Here is a 21,012-nt window from a genome sequence, read left to right as displayed (position 1 = left end):
AGACTACAGAGGGTAGTCCGGTCTGCTGAGCGAATCATTGGCACAACCCTCCCCACTCTCCAAGAACTGTACTTATCCAGAGTGAGAAAAAGGGCAAAGAAGATCACTCTGGACCCCTCACATCCAGCACACTCCCTCTTTGAACTGTTGCCATCTGGTCGATGCTACAGAGCCCTGAGCACCAGAACGACCAGACACAGGAACAGTTTCTTCCCTCAAGCAATCCATGTCATGAACACTTGACAAACACGGAACACACAACACTATTACACTTTATTTACTTAAACACTTATTTATATCTCAATTTGCACACATAACTGTACATACAATTGTCTATAATATATATTGTCTTTTGCTTTTTTTGCACTTTGTCTATCTTGTAAAATTGTATATTATTATTTTATTCTTTTTATTATGTGTCTTGTCTTGTCGCTGTTACTCTGTTGCACTGTGGAGCTTCTATCACTAAAACAAATTCCTAGTATGTGTAAACAACATACCTGGCAATAAAGCTCTTTCTGATTTCTGATTCTTTCTGATGTTGTTTTGAGGTGTTTCTTCCCGCTCCCTTCAGACAGGATGGATGCATTTTCTGTCTGACAGGCATTGACGGTAATTTTGCATACATAAAAGCATTTTAAATAGCCAAAACAAAATATCAAGTATTATTTATTTTTATTTTTGTAATTGGTGGGAAATTATCTCATTTAATGGTCTTATCTACCCAAATGTAGTTTCTTTCCAGCTCCTTAAAACCAGTTTGGGAGTCTTCACAAAAATCTAATGGTAAGTGAATTCATTAAATAATTTTCACATGTACTAAAATAAATGCTAATTTCTTTGTTTGTGTGGCCGTGAGTGGTGTAATAAGAAAATACAACCTCAATCCAGTGAGCTAGAGTAATGTAACCTATAATGGTAGTTTAAGATTAGGCCTTAGTTAAAATTGGACATTGAGGCAAGTAGCTTTTATAAACGTGCCTTAGGGGAAAAAATATTCAATCTTGAGACAAAACAGTAGCACTGACATCTTTTAAGATATGCCAGTCCAAGATATACATTTTTATCTGGGATTAATCTAAAACCTTATCTGTGAGGCCACATATTTACTAATTAAAGTCAATTTTTGTTCTGTTTAGTGAGTAACTGAAGTGTAGATTAATTTTTTAGAATTAAATGCAAAACAAGATGTTTGAAATAAATACTCAAATTTTTCTCTTTGTAACATCTTGTCCAGGTTTGATTCTAATCATAATGATACAATAATTGGGGAAAAAAAAAAAAAAAAAAAAGTACAAAAATGCTAAACATTTTTGTTATAATTGTGACTTCATTATATGTAGATATGAATCCAACTGCAAAAAACCTTATGAAAAGATGTCTTTCAGTCAGTCAAATAGTGGAGCTCTGCAGCCATCTACTGGATAATGTGATAATTTTTTACTTTTAAAACTGCATTTTCCAAAAGATTGGCAAAAATCTTATACCATCTTATACCATGACAAAGTATCCATGCTATGTCCATGAAATAAAGTTAGAAATGTGGGTCTTTTATAAAGTGAATTTTACATAAATAGCTGTTTTTGTATAAAAACCTATTTACTTTATTTATTAAAAAAATATTATAAATTCTCCAACAAACTGCACAAATGTGGAGTAAAAACATTAAAAACTGAGTAAAACTACATTTGTTTAAAACACAAAAAAAATACTCTGGAGACCTAAAACAGCACAAGTGTCCACCCCAAACGAACAGTGCACATGGGTTAAAGGCAGATCTTTTGCTCCTAATGGACTAGGCCTACTTGCACTGAGCCTCATGACACACATCCGGTTTGAAATAATACAGCTCAGTTATTTTCGGTCATATTTAAATAGAAATATCCAAAAATAAAACATCTAAAAACTAATAAAACGTTATTCATCTACTGCACAAAAGCAACTAAAACAAAATAAAAATGATTTACAGGCACAGTTTCTATTTATAACATGCTTTTGCAATGTTGCACAATATAGTCAATCACAGACATGTGTTGATTTCTTGCACGCAATGGCCAATCATATGCATTTAAGTTAGCATCCACTGCGCCACTCATAATGTCTGAGTTTTGTTCAGTGCTGAATTCTGCATGCTGGCAAATCCTGATTATAACAAACAAAGTGTAGATGTTATGAAAGATTCAATGATAATAACAGGGCTTTGTGATATCGCAATGAACTGCGATGTCATCTTTTTAGGGATTATTAAGGAAGCGCACTTTGGAGTCAAGAAAGCTGAGACCAAATTTGGACCTCATAAGGCAGAGGCTCAAAAGAACAAAAAAATACAGGGCAGAGTACATTTGGTTCTTTGTCAGATCCCTTGCCTTTGCAAGTGATTGTGTTTTTTTTTTTTTTTCCTTCAAGGATTAAGAAGTTTAACTTGGTTTAATTCAAATTACCTTTGAATTATGAAGAGCATGATTCTGCATCTCCACATTTCTTTTTTTATTTATCGGCTTCTGGAGGAAATGAACAACTTCACAAACATTGACGCTGACAAATGTGTCCTAACAAATCTGTGGAAACTTCCTCCCTCACTTGTGGAAAAGGCCCCAAATACAGAAGTAAACAAATGTTGAGAGCTGACATTGGCTTCATGTGAGACAGAGAAATGGTGTGTATATATCAACATACTTTATTTGTTGTAATTTTCAGTGCAATTATAATGATGTATATGTAACCTTTGGTTAAAAGTAGAAAAAGAAACCCCTGACTACACCTAGGTTATTTCTCTACCCAGGAAAAATAAAATAAATACACCCAAAAAGAGAATTCAACCAAAAGGAAATACAATAATATGAAGGACCCTGCTGGTTCTGATGGGATTAAAGACAGAAGCCATGTCCAAACACCCACACTTGCGGTCTCGGCCACTTGAGAGCCCGTGCACGCAACAGGAAGTAAGTGCGCAAGACTGTTCAATGTCTTAAACATGCCCAAGTGCAGTGCCCTTAATGCACACTAAACCCACACTATCTTGAATACCGCTTCTGAGCAGTATTCGAGGCTAGCATATCCCATCATGCACTATGTTTGGGAATTCACATGCCCTGAAATCGTGAGATGTCATGGAAAACATTTGACTGTAAGTTAATTATATATTACATATAATAAAGTAGTAAAATATAAATTATCATGCATTTTATTGATGCAAAGATGAGTGGGCTGTGTGTATTTTGTACAACATTTACAACTGCTTTTTATCACTTAAGGAAGCACCACCATTTTAAAATAGTGTCTTCTGTTAGTTGCATAATGACCACTGAACAGACATTTAGAAGTGTATTTTAAAATGCAAAGTACTAAAGAAAGTAATAATAAAAGCTGTAAACACTTGCATTTTTTGCAAGACTATAAGTGTGTCCCATCGGGCAATCAAAAGTTCTACACACACTTGCGGTCTTCACACCCACTTGAACACTTGAGCCAAATACAGGAAATACGTCATGTAAACAAGTGGTCAAGTGCAAAGACCGCAAGTGTGGGTATAAAAATAGTACAAATTTATTCCACAAAAATCATTAACTCTGACATGTACTTAAAAAAAGAACCTCTTAAACAGTTTACCAGTTATTTACCCACAGTTACTATGAGACTAGTATAAGTCCACTTTAACAGAAGAGACAAACCACACAGCAATCAGTGCATAATTCTTAGAGCAAGTGATAAAACAAAAATACAAAACCAAACCAAAAAAAGACAAATATGCTCTTCCCTTCTGTTAAACCTCAATATCACAGCTCATCAAATAATCACATGGATAAATACTATTATTACTTTTATTATAATATAATTTTTCCCCCTTTGGACAGTAACTCTGTTTCTGTCAGTAAAAACATATTAGTAATAATACCATACTAATAATAAATGTAAAAAAAAGTCACTTATTCATCTTATGAAAGAGTGAAACAAAGAAGTTCTTACCAGAGATAATTCTATTGTTTTCATTAGAAGAAGTTAAGACAAAGTTAAGAAATCTTGAATTTAAATTTTAGGAAAAAAGTTTTAAAATATGAAACATATGGATGAATTTTTCACTATGAAATCAATAATCATTTCATGGCAAATTTAAACATTGAATATGCCAACTGTTAAATCCGACACTATGGTTTGGGAGAACTGAGTCACACTATGAGATCATCTGGTGAAAGCACATGCACACGGTGTGACTCATTTCTTGTTCCTCTATTAGTGCTCAGCTTTCTGAAACTAGAAACATGCAACTCCTTAATTTTCTAGTCCTGCTTTGAAATACAATCATTTTGAAAGGTCCTCCAAACAATGAACAGGTTTTCTTCCTTAACCTGAGGTTACACAAAACCCTCAATAATAAAATGTACATGGTTGTTTCAATCTCTTTAAAATGCTCACCATTAAATTGACTATATTCTTTCTTGACATTTAGCGTTTAACTTTGATTGGGGCGTACTCAGTGTGCTCTGCTGGGTCACTCTCTATGTGAGCTGGTGTGGCGGCAGTTTTAACATGGACTACAGCAGAATACGTCACGTCATCCTGGAGAAAGAGGAAAAGATGGGGTAATTGCTGACACAGTATTCAGTAAGTTGTGAAACCATTGTGCAATAGTGAGTTTGTGCTGACCTGATTGTCTTGTTCTCTATTTAGTTCTTCTTCATCCCTGATCACCGTTTTCACATTTCTGCCTCCTACAACATAAAACATTTTAGCCAGAATGTTTTAATGTCATCAGAGAAATTCATCTAAATGTTGGTTTCGAGAGTATACAGCTGCATTAGCTGGTCATTTACGAGTATATCTCAGTCCCTCCAGAAAAACGTGGATTTTTTTGTGATTGTTGCGGGCAAAAATCCTTGATTATGCGGCACGTTTTCTTAAAAAATACGATGGAATATGCGGGATATTTTTGCAATTTTATGCGATGAAATTGCGGGAACTTGCAAAAACTGCGGTTTGATGAAAAAGAGAGAAAAAAAGGTGATTTCCCCAACACCCTGTTTTCACTAGGCTACTACTACCTTAATGTAAAGAGTCATTTCTTATTACTTCCTATGATAAGCAAGCATACTAAATCACAGAATATTTAAGTTCTCAATCTGTTTTATTTCAGATCTTAATTAACACATGGCTCAAACTTCCGTCTGTGGTCCAACACGCAGTTGCACGGAGTGCAAATAATTTGTCCCCACTGTCATGTAACACACGGGGAAACTGCTTCGCGCGATCTTTTGCGCTTATTTTTGTTGGCAAATGAGAATGATTTGCGTGCTTCATTATGGTTTCACCCTGGTTTCACCGCGGGGTTTGCAGATGATGTTCACGTCACGTAATTACGTCACTTCATAAGGTTCCCATGGCAATAGGGGGAAATAATGGCGCTTTACTTGTATGAAGTAAATGCAACATTTTTCAACTTTCTGCTAAGATATATGTGACTTTTTGGCAACGAAAATACAGGGATTATGAAATCATGCTAGCCCCGCATATTTTGCTTGCTGAAATCGGTAATTTATGCGGCGAAAGTGCGGCGTATTTGAAAAAATGCGACCCCCGCATAAATATGCGGACTTTGGCTGATTATGCGTTAAATCAGGCGATCGCATAATCGTGTTTTTCTGGAGGGACTGATATCTGTAAAGAACGTGTGATTGTGTTCACGTACCTCTGAATCTCCAGTAGATAAATGCCAGTAATGCCAGTAATAGCACTGAGAGAATCACCCCCAACAAAATGAAAATATCTGTTGAGAAAACAGAAATGCATGACAAATGCATTTTTGTTTACAAATTCAGTACAAATATTCCACAATTTGATATAATAAAAGCTGTACACACAATTAAATGTACACTTTTTAACTTCCGGTTAGAAACAAAACTGCATGCACGCATTTTGCGTAAGAACATTGTTTTTGTTGTATTTTGGCTCTGCGTGACTGCAGATTATGCTTTACAATGAACTCTGTTATAGAGCTACATATTGCAATTTATCTGTTCAATAAAATACTTAACTTTACTCGCCTGTTGAGTAATAAATACGGCATCTCCTCATTGCTTTTACAACATTTCAAATCCGAAAAGCCAAGCCCATGTTGATTCTCATTCTATTACGAGCTCTGTCTCATTCTCTTTTTGCCAGCAGACTCCTCTGTTCTAATTCCTCTGAGGTTTGAGATTTAGCGTGCTCCATGTCAACCTTTCTCGTTGTGATAACTAATCTATGCTACTTCCACACCATACATGTGTCAAAGTAGCCGGAGCAACTTTTCTTTATTTACGGATGTTACGGCTGTATATTGGTCATTTTTGCCGTGTCTGGGTGTGTTTTGCTCCTCTTACAGGTGTGCTGCGGAGCTGAGGCAATCAGGTGGATTGGGTGCACAGGTGTGCCTGTCATTAAAAGCTTCCTGTTTGGCGTCCTCAGTGAGCGTTCCATTCTGTCACCTTGATCCCTGGCCAGGACCGAGATGTGGATCGGCGTTGCGGCGTATTGCGAGAACTTGAGACAGTCTTTGCTATGTAAAGCCAAGAATAAAGAATATTGTAACTGCCGTAAACGTTTTATCCTCCTTCATTGTTGCTCCCTACTAAGGGCGTAACAATTGGGGGCTCGTCGAACTAAATTTGTGTTTGGATTCGTGCGAACGATTTTGGAAAAAAAAAAAAAAAAAAAAAAAAACTTTTGAAGGAGGGTAAAAGGTAGGATATTTGAATTGAATATATTTGTATATTATCCGCTGATTTTTGAATTGAAAAGTTGGAACGCTCCATTAATTAGTTAGGCTCTATAATATGAGATGTTGGGTGTAGGTTATTTAAAGAACAAACCTTCCAGGTAGGTTTAGTGCGTGTCTTTGTGCACGTAGTTTTTTATTTTAGTTTGTTATTTTTGGTTGGCTTGGGGCTTAGAGTAGTTGTCTCGGGGGCACAGCCGAGGTTTGGAGGGTGACTTGGTAATTGGTCGTCTTTCCAAACTTGCGGGATTTAGTGCATAAGTACCCGGTCTTGGGCCAACTGAAGACTAGGGTTTGTTTAGTTTAAATGGATGGTTTAGTTTCTTTAAATAAACCTTGATTGTCATTGTAAAAAAAAAAAAAAAAAAAAAGAGTAAAATTTTCTTTATTTTGTTGTAGGTGTAATATTTGTTAAGCGTGTTTTGTAAGTGTGATTAGTGGTAATTATGGCGACTGATGTTATTGAAACATTTTTTCAGTCTCCGTCTGAAGAATTGTTAAAGGAAATGACCAAAGAGCAATTGTTGGAATTAGCTGCGCATTATGAAATCGAGTTGACGTATAATCAAAGAAGGTCAAAAGATGGAATTAAGCTAGTCCTTGAAACTGCGCTGGGTGATCTTAAAATCTTGAGAGGATCTAAATTGCCTGATTCAGCTGCGTTGCCTGCTGTAAGTACGCCTATTTCAACTACTCTTCCGTTGTCTGCTTTATGTTCTCTTTCATTTGAGCAACAGAAAGAGTTGTTGCTCATACAACGTGATACTGAGTGTGAGAAACGTCGCTTGGAATGTGATAAGGTCCAAATGGAGTTGCAGTTGGAGAAAAGTCGGCAAGAATTAGAGCAACAGCGTTTAGAGATTGAAAGGCGTCGATTAGAGTTACATGAAGAAGGTAAGCCGGTGGACGCAGGTGTTAATGTTGATTCAGCGAAACTGAGTGTGGTTCGTAATTTACGATTGGTACCGCCGTTTAATGAAGCTGAGGTGGAGAATTTTTTCTCCTATTTGAGCGAGTCGCAGTAGCGTATGATTGGAGTGATGTTGAACGCGCTATGCTGCTTCAGTGCGTTTTAACCGGGAAAGCGCAACAAGCCTATTCTACGCTATCTGATGCTGACAGCCAGAATTATGAAGCCATTAAAGCGGCGGTGTTAAAAATTAATGAGCGTGTTCCAGAGTGCTATCGGCAAAGGTTCCGTACGTTACAACGAAAGGTGAATGAAACAAATGTTGAGTTCGTGAGAGATTTGACTGTGCAGTTTGATCGTTGGTGTGTAGCGGCAGATAGTACAACAATGGATAAGCTGAGAGAGTTAATTTTATTTGAACAATACAAAAATACACTTCCCGAGATGATAGCCACTTATGTTGCGGAGCGTCAGGTTAAAACTGCTTCAGAAGCTGCACTGCTGGTGGATGGCTGGGAGCTTATTCATAAGCCCCGTGCTGATAAATTCAGTGATCGTCAGGTTCATACACGGGGGAATTCTTCCATTGTCCCTATGGGTCCAGCCAGGCGTTTTGTGAAAAAAACAACAAGTGACTATGATAACTGTAACTACTGTTTAGGTAAAGGACATTGGAAGTCAAATTGTCCAGTGCTTAAATCAAAATTTGTTAGACACGCTCATTCCGCGAAACCTGCTGTCCTGGCTACTTCTGTTCCTGTATTGAATCAGGAGGGTACTTTGAAAGGAATATCGGTGTTAGCACCCAAGGATGTAGAGGATCATTCGCAATTATTTGAACCATTCATTTCTAATGGTTTTGTGTCGCTTCCAGGTAGTGTTGAGAAAGTGGCAGTGAAAATACTCCGGGACACGGGGTCATCGGAGTCGTTTATTTTGGAGTCGGTGTTGCCCTTCTCAACTGAATCGCACACTGGTAGCTCGCTTTTGATTCGTGGCATTGGGCTTAATACATTATCCGTACCCCTGCATAAAGTTGATTTGACCTGTGAATTAGTGCATGGAGTGGTGGATCTTGGTATACGCCCTATTCTACCTGTTGATGGCGTTTCATTGATCCTTGGAAATAACTTGGCCGGCGGACGTGTTTGGGTTAATGAATCGCCCTCTCTGGTTGTGTCTGATGCACCGTCCTGTACTGATGGTCTGGATGACAGTGCACGACAGTATCCGAAAGTGTTTGTCGCGTGTGCAGTGACTCGTTCTGGTGCTCAACCTAGGGCTGAAGAGAAAATCAGTGACCCTGAATCGTGTTTCATTTTGAGTGATTATCCCATAGTGGTTTCTCGGGAAGAGTTGTCTACTGAACAGCAGAATGATGAAACATTAAAACCACAATTTGAACAGGTTATTGATAGCACTGAAATTCGTGACAGAGCGCAAGGCTATTTTATCGAACAAAATGTGTTACTGAGAAAGTGGTCCCCGCATGCTGTGGATGGTATGGGAGATTCTGTCATTCAGGTCGTGATACCAGTAAAGTTTCGTTCGTTAGTGTTAAAGATGGCTCATGATCAGCTCGCCGGTCATGCCGGTGTTCAGAAGACATATGATAGAATTCTTCGTTACTTCTACTGGCCTCGTATTAAAAAAGACGTTGCAAGTTTTATTAAGACCTGTCATACGTGCCAGCTTACCGGCAAACCGAACCAGTCATTAAAACCAGCTCCTTTGCGTCCAATTCTGGCTGTATGTCAACCATTTGAACATCTCATTATTGATTGCGTTGGTCCTCTTCCTCGTTCGAAGGCTGGAAGTGAGTACCTGTTGACCGTGATGTGTCAAGTTACGCGTTATCCAGCTGTGTACCCATTGCGCTCGATTAATACAAAATCTATTGTGAAAGCGCTTACTCAGTTTGTGTCTATTTTTGGGTTACCGAAAATCATTCAGTCGGACCAAGGAAGTAATTTTACTTCGAAATTGTTTGCGGAGGTGCTTTTCGAGCTGGGTGTTAGACATAATTTGTCAACAGCGTATCACGCCCAGAGTCAAGGGGCACTCAAACGTTTTCATTCTACGTTAAAATCACTATTGAGAGCTTACTGTCTGGAAATGCAGCGGGACTGGGAAGAGGGTCTTCCGTGGCTGATGTTAGCAGCCAGGGAGGTTACGCATCAGAGCATTGGGTTTAGCCCAAACGAGCTGGTCTTTGCACACAAAGTCCGGGGGTTGTTAGCTGTCGTGCGTGATCAATGGGTTGATTCAGAACCACCAAAAAAATTTTCAGAGTACGTGCTGGGTTTTCGTCGTCGGCTTTCATTAGCTGGGGAGTTAGCTGGGAAATGTTTAAATAAAACTCAGGGGAAAATGAAAAAGTTGTTTGACCGTAACACTGAACATAGGAGGTTTAGTGTTGGAGATCAAGTCATTGCGCTTCTGCCCGTAGTAGATTCCCCGTTTCAAGCCAGATATACTGGGCCGTATGAGATAATACATTGCGGGGCCATGGATAATTACACGATTCTGACGCCAGACCGAAGAAAGAAATCCCAAGTCTGTCATGTAAATCTCCTTAAGCCATATTATCAACGAAACCGACCGGTCTCCGTGCCAGTGGCGCCTGTGGTGCTAGTGGATAGCTCCCCTCGGTCAGGTATTTCACAGGACATGAGTATGTCTGTGGATGAATTAGAATCTCCTGATGACTGCGTATTACTGGGGCGTTTGAAGAATTCTGAAACATTGAAAAGTTTGTCTTCTAATCTTAAACATTTAGACGTGACGCAAAGTCAGGAATTGATTAGTTTGCTTTCTGAGTTCCCGGAGCTGTTTTCGGATGTTCCAACCCAAACGACACAGGTAGAGCATGATATTGAGGTGGGCGAGGCTGCTCCTGTCCGTCAGCGTTTTTACAGGGTTCCACTGAATAAACGAGAGTTTTTAGAAAAGGAAGTTCAGTATTTGTTGGATAACGGATTAGCCGAGCCTTCATTTTCCAGCTGGTCCTCGCCGTGTTTGTTGGTAAAAAAATCGGATGGTACGTTCCGTTTTTGCACGGATTATAGGAAACTGAATTCTGTTACAAGGCCAGACTCTTTTCCTCTGCCGAGAATGGAGGACTGTGTTGATCAGGTCGGTGCAGCAAAATTTGTGACCAAATTAGATTTACTGAAAGGCTATTGGCAGATTCCGCTGACAGAGCGTGCGCGTGAGGTTTCATCATTTATAACACCTAACGGATTATTTTCTTACCGGGTTATGAGCTTCGGTCTTCGAAACGCACCGGCGACGTTTCAAAGAATGATGAATAGAGTTATTGCGGGACTAGAGGGCGTGACGGTTTATCTGGATGATACGATCGTGGTGAGTGATACATGGTCAGAACATCTTAAACGTTTACGTTTACTTTTAGTCCGTCTCTCTCAAGCAAATCTTACGTTAAATCTCGCTAAGTGCGTGTTTGCAGGAGCTACAGTCACGTATCTGGGTAAGGTAGTGGGGCAAGGACAGGTGTGTCCAGTGAGGGAGAAGGTGAGAGCCATAGATGAATATCCTGTTCCAGTCACTAAAAAGGAGTTAATGCGTTTTCTCGGCCTGGTGGGTTTCTACCGCTGTTTCTGTAGGAACTTTTCGACGGTCGTTGCCCCTTTGACGGACCTTTTGAAAGCTAAAGCTTTGTTTGTTTGGTCTGAGTCTTGTCAGAATGCCTTTGAGGCAGTGAAATCGTTGTTAACTGTGACACCTGTCCTTATGGCACCTCAGTTGGAGAAAACTTTTAAGATTCAGGTAGATGCCAGTAAAGAGGGAGCAGGGGCAGTGTTAATTCAAGAGGATGATGCAGGTATTGAGCGGCCGGTTTGTTTTTTCTCGCGAAAGTTCAATAGTCATCAAATGAACTATTCCACAATTGAAAAGGAGGCACTTGCGTTAATTTTAGCACTCCAACATTTCGAAGTGTATGTTGGTGGGAATAGTTCAGCGGTAATAGTTTATAGTGACCATAACCCGCTTACATTTTTACATTCTTTGAAAAATCCAAATCAACGGCTGATGCGTTGGTGCTTGTTTCTTCAGCCCTTTCATTTGGATATTAGGCATTTGAAGGGCTCAGAAAATATAGTGGCCGATGCACTGTCTAGGGCACCATTGTAAAACCTACTGTAAGCTGTGCCTTAAAGAGTTAACAGGTTTGTTTTTTTATTTATTATTCTATTCATGTGGGGGAATGTTGTTGCTATTGTGAGTATAGGCCTACTAAAGTGTGTTGGTGCGGTTATGAATGTTTGTTGTTGGCGGAAACTTAATTGTTTCCTTTTCTTAAGGGGGGGAGTGTTACGGCTGTATATTGGTCATTTTTGCCGTGTCTGGGTGTGTTTTGCTCCTCTTACAGGTGTGCTGCGGAGCTGAGGCAATCAGGTGGATTGGGTGCACCGGTGCACAGGTGTGCCTGTCATTAAAAGCTTCCTGTTTGGCGTCCTCAGTGAGCGTTCCATTCTGTCACCTTGATCCCTGGCCAGGACCGAGATGTGGATTGGCGTTGCGGCGTTGCGGCGTATTGCGAGAACTTGAGACAGTCTTTGCTATGTAAAGCCAAGAATAAAGAATATTGTAACTGCCGTAAACGTTTTATCCTCCTTCATTGTTGCTCCCTACTAAGGGCGTAACAACGGATGTGAAGAGAGACACACAGGCAAGTGATGTGTGTATGGCACATCCTTATTTTGCCAGGTTAGACCAAGCGGCAAACTTTCCCAGATTCTCGTAAAGCCAATATGGAAGTGACTTAAACTGCAATAGATCGACTGGCCGCTAGGGACAGGCTCCAAAAGAGAGCAGAATCTCATTGACCCTCATGTTAAAATGCCCAACTTTACAGCAGAAAAAAAAAAAAAAGTTTACAGCCTGGATCAAATTGTGATTTTGGTTTATAATGCTAATTTTGCCCTTCATGACAACTCTGAGGGGGGTGAATTTTTTTGTAACTCATCTATTTAAATTATATTAAGCCTTAAAGTTCTGCATAATTAAGGGTGTGGTCACTTGAGTGACAGGTGGATTGCTGCTGCTGTCTGAGCTGTCATGTTACCTCATTTGCTGAATTTGGCATCTCTGCCATGTTTGTGCTTTTTTCGGGATTCTTTTATACAATTATAAAATTATAATATATATAATTATAAAATAATATGGCTTACTGCGTTAATAGTCGAGACTCGAGACAGATTTGCTTCTGTGTAGATGTGCACGCATGCAGAAGATAAACAGAACACATTGTTGGATCGTGGCATTGGCTAAAAGTTTTGTTCACCAGATTTACTACAATGACAATGGTGGGAGGATATAAAATGGATATTATAACTAAAATTGCTGCATTTTGAAAAATTATACTTTGGACACAGGCTCATTTGTTTGTGAGATATATGATCATATACAGTTTTACAACATAAACGCTGCTCAGGTTGCATAATTTCTTGAACGATGATGGAGAGCAGATCATTCAGAAGAAATGTGATGCAAACAATGGATAATATATCAATATTTCCTGGATTTAATGCTTTTGTGGACAAAAAGTACTGTTCCCTTTCGAAAGGGAACTTCAACTCTGCGCTGATCACGCTATGGGGAACGTCACTCGTGACTCGTGTTCGAAATGCCAAGAACACTCCAATCCTATTGGCCGACAACAGCCTATCACGTCAAACGGCGCGAACCGTGACGTATAAAGGGAGCGCCTGGGGAAGCAGCCAACATCTTTTCGTCTTTTCGGGACTGTTTTTTGTTCGTGCCATTGTTTCACAAACTCTGGTAGGAAATTACTTCTTTTTTGTCTGCAAATGTTCAGGAGAATGTGTTCATCCGTGTCCCCTGGTTTGACACTTGATGTACACGTTTCTGGCGTTTTTCTGTCTGAGAGGAGCGAACGCATAGACGATGCTTGAGGGCGGCGTCTGTGTGTGTTTGTCTATTATTCACTGCGAGCGTCTCTTCTGTTCGGACGCTCTGTTCTCGTTTGACACTCTTTCCGAGGGAAGAGGTGTCTGCATATGTGTTTGTAGCCCCGTGTGTGCTATGACCGCTCCTCTGGCTGCTGGGTATGTGAGCTGCTGTGTTTTTGGGATGCGCTTTTCGGCAGGCTGCAGCTGCCGTGAGTGCTTGTCCTTAAACGTTTGCGTTTAATAGCTGCGGTCCCCCAGCTATTTTAGGGCGATTTATATCTACCCTCTCTCCTCTTCTTCTTTCACCTCCCGTAAATATATATATATTTCTACTTGCTTAGGTGTTTTACAGTTAAGCTGTCAGCTGGCCTTTTTCTAAGGCCACCTTCTGGCTTGATAGTGAAAGTGCTTTTAGGCTTTGTTCTACGAGCCGCAGGGAGGTAAGCTGGGTCCATATTTTTGTTTATAAAAAGTGTGGACTTTGTTTCTCCTGTATAGCTTTCCTGAGCATGTAGTCAGTAAAGTTAGAGAGGGCTTTTTTGGGCAAAATAACTGTAGCATTAGGTTGGCTAGTTTCAAAACATGCAGGCCGCTTTTCGGCTGCTATTTTGTAGCCTCTTATGTTAGAGTAGCTTCTCAGCTAATACTTTAGTTTGGTTTGAGTTGGCTCTCGTGCTTCAGTTATTTGTGTGCAGGACGGCTTATCGGCCGCCTGAAACTGTTTGCTTGCAGTGCTTCATTTCTCCTCATATTTGTAGGTTTCTAGATGAAGCCCAAGCTTTGCTTGGCCCAATAGGCCTTAGCTAGCGGCTAGGCTAGAGCTAGGTTAGGTGTTTGTTTGTTTACATTCCCCTGTTATTTACTATCCCCTTGTGGTTGTATAGTTCCTAGTTCTGGCCTCCTCCTGAGGGAGTTGGTGGCCGTTTTTGCCCTTATTCCCCTTCATCGTTTTGTATGTAGGTGCTTTAGTCAGATCAACAGCTAAGGTTTAGGTTGCTATTAGCCTTCCTGGTGCTGTTTTTCTGAGGTGGCAGGCCCTTATCTCTGAGGAGATAAGTTGCACGTTACGCTAGGCCTCACTGTTCGGAACCCTTCATGCTTTGTTTTCAGTACAAATGTCAGATTTGTCCTGTGAAAAACATTTATCCTTGTAAGGATGGCATGTGTGTTCAAAGCATTTTTGCTTTGGGGTTCTTAGACTTTAGCCCTACATATTTATGTGAGCTTACTCTAGTGCTGCCACAGGTTAACATCTGTTTTTGTGATAGCAGGCTGTGTCTAGCCTCTGTCTATGAACGTGGTGTTTTGTTGTACTCCCCGGTTAGGGTTTGTGTTTCACTGAGTGCATCACCTGTTGGATTGCACACTCTGGGTGAGTGTAGAGAGTCCTATTCTGGTTAGAATAGTATATTCTCTACCTCCCCCAGTCAATCATGACCACAGCAGCTGTTTGACACTTGCTGTTAGATTGTTGGCTCTTTATTATAGCCTCTCTTTAATACAGCTTGTTTTGGGCGCTGTTGGTTTACGATTACTAGTTTGCTCACGTTTTTAGCACTGCCTCAGGCTTATGCTCACGTTATTTGAGGTGTTAGGCCTTATAGGCCTTCCTTGGACCGTGATAGCATATTTATATGTACATTGCCTGTTGGAATGTGTAGGCTTAAGCTCAGGTTGTGTAGCTAGTTCCCCACAGTTATCGTGTAGGATCTAGAACTGGTCCCCTTTGAGCATTGGCCCTGTTATGACCACAGGCTGGCGCCACATGGTGCTTAAAAGTAGTAGGCCTTACCGGGCCTCCTTTGTAGCCTCTGTGTTAGCCCAGCTGGGTTGGTTATATCTAGATTCTTTCCATGGTTGAGTCATGTCTTATGACACATGCCACCATTGGCCACACCCCCTCCGTACGAATAAGCCTTAGTTCAGGCTTTTCGTTGAGTTCTGTGGCGTAGTGTGTACTTCTCCTACCTATGGGTCTTTCAAGTACTGGCCTGTTGGCTGGCATTTGTCATAAGTTACCACTGGTTGTTGCCATGTGTTCATGGAGGTCGTAGGCCCTCATGGGCCTCCTTTCGGTTTGCATGTTGGCACAGCTTTGTGTGGGTTTTTTGTATGTCTCTTCACCATGGGTGAATCGTGATTGCACTAGCTGACGCCGCGTGTTTCATGAGTCGTAGGCTTTCACAGGCCTCCTTTGCTATCACGCTGGAGTTTGGCTTTGTCCTAAAACACTGCCACGAGCTGATGCCACGTGTCTGCTGAGGTTGTAGGCCCATGGGGCCTTCTTTAGCGCATGATGCCGTACGCTGTACTCCTCTTGCTTAAAGAGTAGGAAGGTGCTTTTACAGAGTACACTGCTTGTTGGATTGTGTTGGATGGGCCGTTTTCGTGGGCACTCACAGCTTCTCAATTACTTGGTGGTCATGCTTCCAGCATGCTATGTTTCAGGTGTTTGGCCTTACGGGCCATCCCGGAATATTGCCTCATTTGTTGAGTTTCTGTGGAATGCTTAGTTCATTATTAAGAACTCCAGTTATGTTGTAGGCCCTTTGTTCCGGCCTCCATGACTATGTGCCCACAGTACGGTCTGTCTGTCAGGTTGAGCTTCGTACTTCCCTTTGGGTTGACTGTGTAATTGTGCTTAGCTCCCTAAGCTGGTCATTGGTTGTAGACTTCTGTGGAGTCTCCTGTTCAGACTGGCCCAGGCTGGTTTGTGCTCCCCTGTACCAGGGTTTTTCTAGCGCACAGCCTCCTCAGTGCTTTTTCAGCCACTGAGTAGATCCTAGGAAGAGCGGATTTTACTCCCCTCATTACGAGGGTTTATAGCGTTTAGCTGAGTTCTGCTCTCCAGGATGCCCATCTCTTAATGGCCACTAGCTGACGCTGCATGTAACGGGTAGGCCCGCGGGGCCTCCTTTTTGGAACATGCTGGCATGTACCTTTTGCATTTCTTTTGATAAGAAACAGTGAAAGGGATTTTGTCGCTGGCTGGCCAGGGCTCCGGCTGACTCATTAACCTCCTCCGTAGTCGGTTTGTTCTGCCTGGAGCTTGATAACACTGCCACGAGCTGATGCCACGTGTCTGCTGAGGTTATAGGCCCATGGGGCCTTCTTTAGCGCGTGATGGCGTACGCTGTACTCCTCTTGCTTAAAGAGTAAAAAGGTGCTTTTACAGAGTACACTGCTCGTTGGATTGTGTTGGACGGGCTGTTCCGTGGGCACTCACAGCTACCTAATCATTTGGTTGTTCATGCGCTTAGCATGCTATGTTTTCAGTCGAATGGCCTTATGGGCCATCCTGAATACCACCTTATGGATTGGGTTCTTGTTGTGATATTAGTTCGTTTACAAGAACTTTAGTTATGTTGTAGGCCCCTTCTGGTCGGCCTCCATGGCTATGTGCCTACAGTACAGTCTGTCTGTTAGGTTGAGCTTCGTACTTCCCTTTGGGTTGACTGTGTAATTGTGCTTAGCTCCCTAAGCCGGTCATTGGTTGTAGACTTCTGTGAAGTCTCCCATTCAGACTGGCCCCAGGCTGGTTTGTGCTCCCCTGTACCAGGGTTTTTTTTTCTAGCGCACAGCCTCCTCAGTGCCTTTATCAGAAGCTGAGTAGATCCTAGGATGAGTGGTTGTACTCCCCTCATACGAGGGTTTTTAGCGCTTAGCTGAGTTTCGCTCTCCAGGATGCCCATCTCTGCGTGTGGGTTTGAGTTGCTTACTGCCTTTTGCAGTCGCTCTTTCCCGCTCTCTGTGGAGTTTGCGCTTGGAGATTCTGTGTATCAGACAAGGTTGGCCAGGCTAGGTTTGGCTTTCGCTAGATTAGTAGGCCTCCTTGGTGGCGTTGGGGGTGATTTTGTTTCCCCCCCCTTAGTGACTGGCCAGGATTCCTTTGGACTCTTGGCCACATTCCCTTAGAGGGACCACTTTCTTTGGTTCGTTGGTCCCAGATGCTCGAGCAGCCTTGGCAGGCCTTTTTCAGAGGGTCTCTTTTTAGGCTCAACTTGGGCCGTAGGGAATGCTGTCACTGACAGCCTTGGAGAATTGCTCCCGGTTTTTCCCTGGAACTGCCGGACGTTTGTCCAGACATTTTGGGCATGCATTCTCCTCTAGCATGGCGGCGTGGGTATATCGTTCCCCATAGCGTGATCAGCGCAGAGTTGAAGTTCCCTTTCAAAAGGGAACGTCTCAGGTTACGCATGTAACCATGGTTCCCTGAGAACAGGGAACGAGACTCTGCGCTTTCCTGCCATGCTTCGGGATGCCTGCTGAACAGTCCCTCAAAGACGAAAAGATGTTGGCTGCTTCCCCAGGCGCTCCCTTTATACGTCACGGTTCGCGCCGTTTGACGTGATAGGCTGTCGCCGGCCAATAGGATTGGAGTGTTGTGATTCTTGGCATTTCGAACACGAGTCACGAGTGACGTTCCCCATAGCGTGATCAGCGCAGAGTCTCGTTCCCTGTTCTCAGGGAACCATGGTTACATGCGTAACCTGAGACGTTTTCAATGGACACTCATGGACATTTTACCCAAGTGCCACAGATTGGATTCATCTCACGATCGCTATTTCATTACAAAGGTATGAAGTCTCATTTTGATTTTGCGTGTCATTTGTACACCCGACACAAATTACAGTTACTGGTGCTGGAGCATCTATATTGTAATCAAGACACCGTAGATTGACCTTTAGAACTTGATGAAATCAGTGAAATCCATCCAGACAGTTCTAAAATATAAACACTTATAATAGGCTTAACATAGTGAATCAGGGTAAGACAGACACTGTTTGTAAGGAAATGTTACATAGGGAACTTTTAAAAATGATAGTATAATGAAAATGACTTACATTGAGGTGTGTCGTGGGGTTGTTGAGGTGGTTCAAGTTCTGGTGTTTGTTGTTGAAGTGTTGATAAACTGATGGATGTGTGGATGTGTGGTTTCTCTGTCCCGAGAGTAACTGTATGGATGTGTGGTTTCTCTGTCCTGAGAATAACTGTCAATGATAATATAACAATGCAAACAGCATGTCATCCTACAAGTTTACTTTATTCCTCTACATATTTAGATTCTTCATAAAATCAGTAGTAATGATGATCAAAGTAACATCAACAGAACAAAACTACCTTCAACATGAAGTCTGGAGTAGACTGTTTGAGACGAGACAGAACAAACATAGTCTCCTTCGTCCTCTGCGGTCAGTGCTGATATGTGTAGAGAAAGATTTCCTGGAGATGTTTGATTCAACAGTTTGACTCTGTTCTTGTGCCTCTCAATCTTTTCATTTGGGTAAATTTCCTTATAAGCTTTTCCTACAATATACATCCATCGTATCTGTTCAGGTTTAGCCAGTAGTTCAGAGCATGAGCAGGGCAGAACCACAGACTCTCCTGCATATCCTGTTACCACAATCGTTGTCTTTGTGTTCTGAACCAATTTACAGCCTAAAAAATATTAAAACAATAAAAAAGCCATGAATGAGCCACATTGTAGTAAGAACAAGTGAAACTCAAAGGTCAATGAATGTACAATTTAAAGTCTGTCACTGGTTCTCCAAATTTCTTAGTTTATTTTCTTCATTTTCAAATAATACTTTTGTAAAAATTCATATTTCTAGAAGAAGCATCACTTACCCTTCACTGTTAACAGAATGGTTATAGTAATAGAATCGTGTTCAGTCTTACACTTATAGAACCCTTGATTTTCCTTTCTGAGGTCAGAAATGAGAAGAGACAGATTTTGTGGAGAACTTTTATTAAACAGCACACGTCTGCCGCTGAACTCCTCATCCTCAAATACTGGAATCCATTGTTTACCATTGCCATAAAACAGCCATGTGAATCTGTTGACTGTAGCCTGAGGATGAGCGCAGGAGCAGGGCAGCACCACTGATCCACCTGTGTATCCTGTTATTTCTATTGTCTGCTGCTCATCTGAAAGAATACAGCCTGCAAACAAGAGAGCTTGTCAAAAACTTACAAATGGGCTTTACTGGAATATATAATAATCAGGAAAAAGCTGAGAAGAGCTTCAGGTTTGTGTTCATGAGCAGCACTTTATTGTGTTGTTTTACAGTAATTCTCTTCTTTGAACGAACTGGACATTTAATATCAACAACTTAATCTCTGAAGCAGTTTTGATCAGCAAAATGTAGTTTAATGCAATGTAAGTTATGTTAATGTAAATTAACTTGATTTTGAAAATGTTGTGAGGGCCTTCGTTCAAACCTTAGCAACTTTTAATGAACATAAAAGACAAATAAATAGAGCAACATTGTCTTTCTATTTATTCTATCTATTTTTAGTTTCTGTATGCACTACTTCACTATTTTAAAAAAGAAGAAGAAGAAGCAGCCCTCATGACTTAATGCTTTAGGAATTCAAAGTTTGAATATCTCTGCAATTGACAAATTAATTCAAGGTTCTGCAAGTGTGAATAGACAGTCCTATCTTAGGAAAAGTACAAAATACAATTTTCTTAAATGTTTTGATGTTTTAAATAACTACAACCACTTGATACACTGATCTCACACCAGTTCATCATAAATTAAAAGATAAATCAATAAAAGACTTAGAACTTACCAGTACTAAATTGAATCATCAAGAAAAGATATAAATGGTCCCTCATGACTGGTTCTCACTTACTAATGGCACGACTCTGTTTTGTGTGGGCTCGGTCTTTTTTCTTTTCTTTTCTTTTTTTTTTTTTTTAGTTCCTGTTAGCTCTTTTCAGAAACTCCAACTTCCTGTTTCATGATACAGCTCTATTTTTTCCCCCCAAATTTAAGCAATATGTAAGCAAATAATCAAACGGGACTATATTGTTGGTGTCATAAATAAAAAAAACATTAGATTTAAAAGTTTAGACTGCTTTGTTTATATGGCTTATTTATTTGTAGTTATAGGTCATGGTTGGCCTCATGTCTAAAACTAAAACAAGCCACAGTTATTTCTCCAGGTTCTCATGAAAACTTGCCCGTTTTTTTTTAATTAATGGTACTCTGTTTTATGAGCTCATCTTTGCCATGTATGTTGTGTAAAAAGCCTGAGTGAAGCAGATCAGTAGCTCATGCAGTGTCATTTTGTAGTGATGGGCATTCCGGCTCTTTTTTGTGAGCCGGCTCGTTTGACTCAGCTCACTGAAAAGAGCCGGCTCTTTAAATAATAAATGTTTTAACTATGACTTGGACTATGATAGGTGTGAAAACAATTTGTGAAATTGTGAGACATTGCGAGTATGATTTCATTTAATAATTTAATTAGAACTGTTTTCACACCTATCATAGTCAAAATCATAGTTTATTATTTAAAGAGCCGGCTCACGAAAGAGCCGGAATGCCCATCACTATTGTGTGCGCCTAGGCTTATATAATTATATTTTTTTGTGTTGTTCTTTGAATTATAAGTCAATTGTTTTAAAT

The 21,012-nt window shown here is 40.7% G+C and overlaps 1 protein-coding gene across 1 annotated transcript; it reads right to left on the bottom strand.

Moving 5' to 3' along the window:
* Positions 1 to 2,659: 2,659 nt before the first annotated feature.
* Positions 2,660 to 20,302, bottom strand: LOC125244917 (polymeric immunoglobulin receptor-like). The gene is made up of 7 exons (XM_048155310.1): positions 20,174 to 20,302; positions 19,226 to 19,540; positions 18,719 to 19,036; positions 18,442 to 18,588; positions 5,684 to 5,761; positions 4,645 to 4,709; positions 2,660 to 4,557 (listed from the first exon to the last, which is right to left on the bottom strand). Exons 1-7 carry the CDS (start codon positions 20,217 to 20,219, stop codon positions 4,444 to 4,446), a joined length of 1,083 nt encoding a protein of 360 aa, XP_048011267.1. The 5' UTR covers positions 20,220 to 20,302; the 3' UTR covers positions 2,660 to 4,443.
* Positions 20,303 to 21,012: the final 710 nt, after the last annotated feature.

This window comes from Megalobrama amblycephala, linkage group LG14 (genome assembly GCF_018812025.1).
Source record: "Megalobrama amblycephala isolate DHTTF-2021 linkage group LG14, ASM1881202v1, whole genome shotgun sequence".
Lineage (NCBI taxonomy): Eukaryota > Metazoa > Chordata > Actinopteri > Cypriniformes > Xenocyprididae > Megalobrama > Megalobrama amblycephala.
Note: the sequence above shows the minus strand (reverse complement) of the source record. Positions and strands in the feature narration are given on the sequence as shown.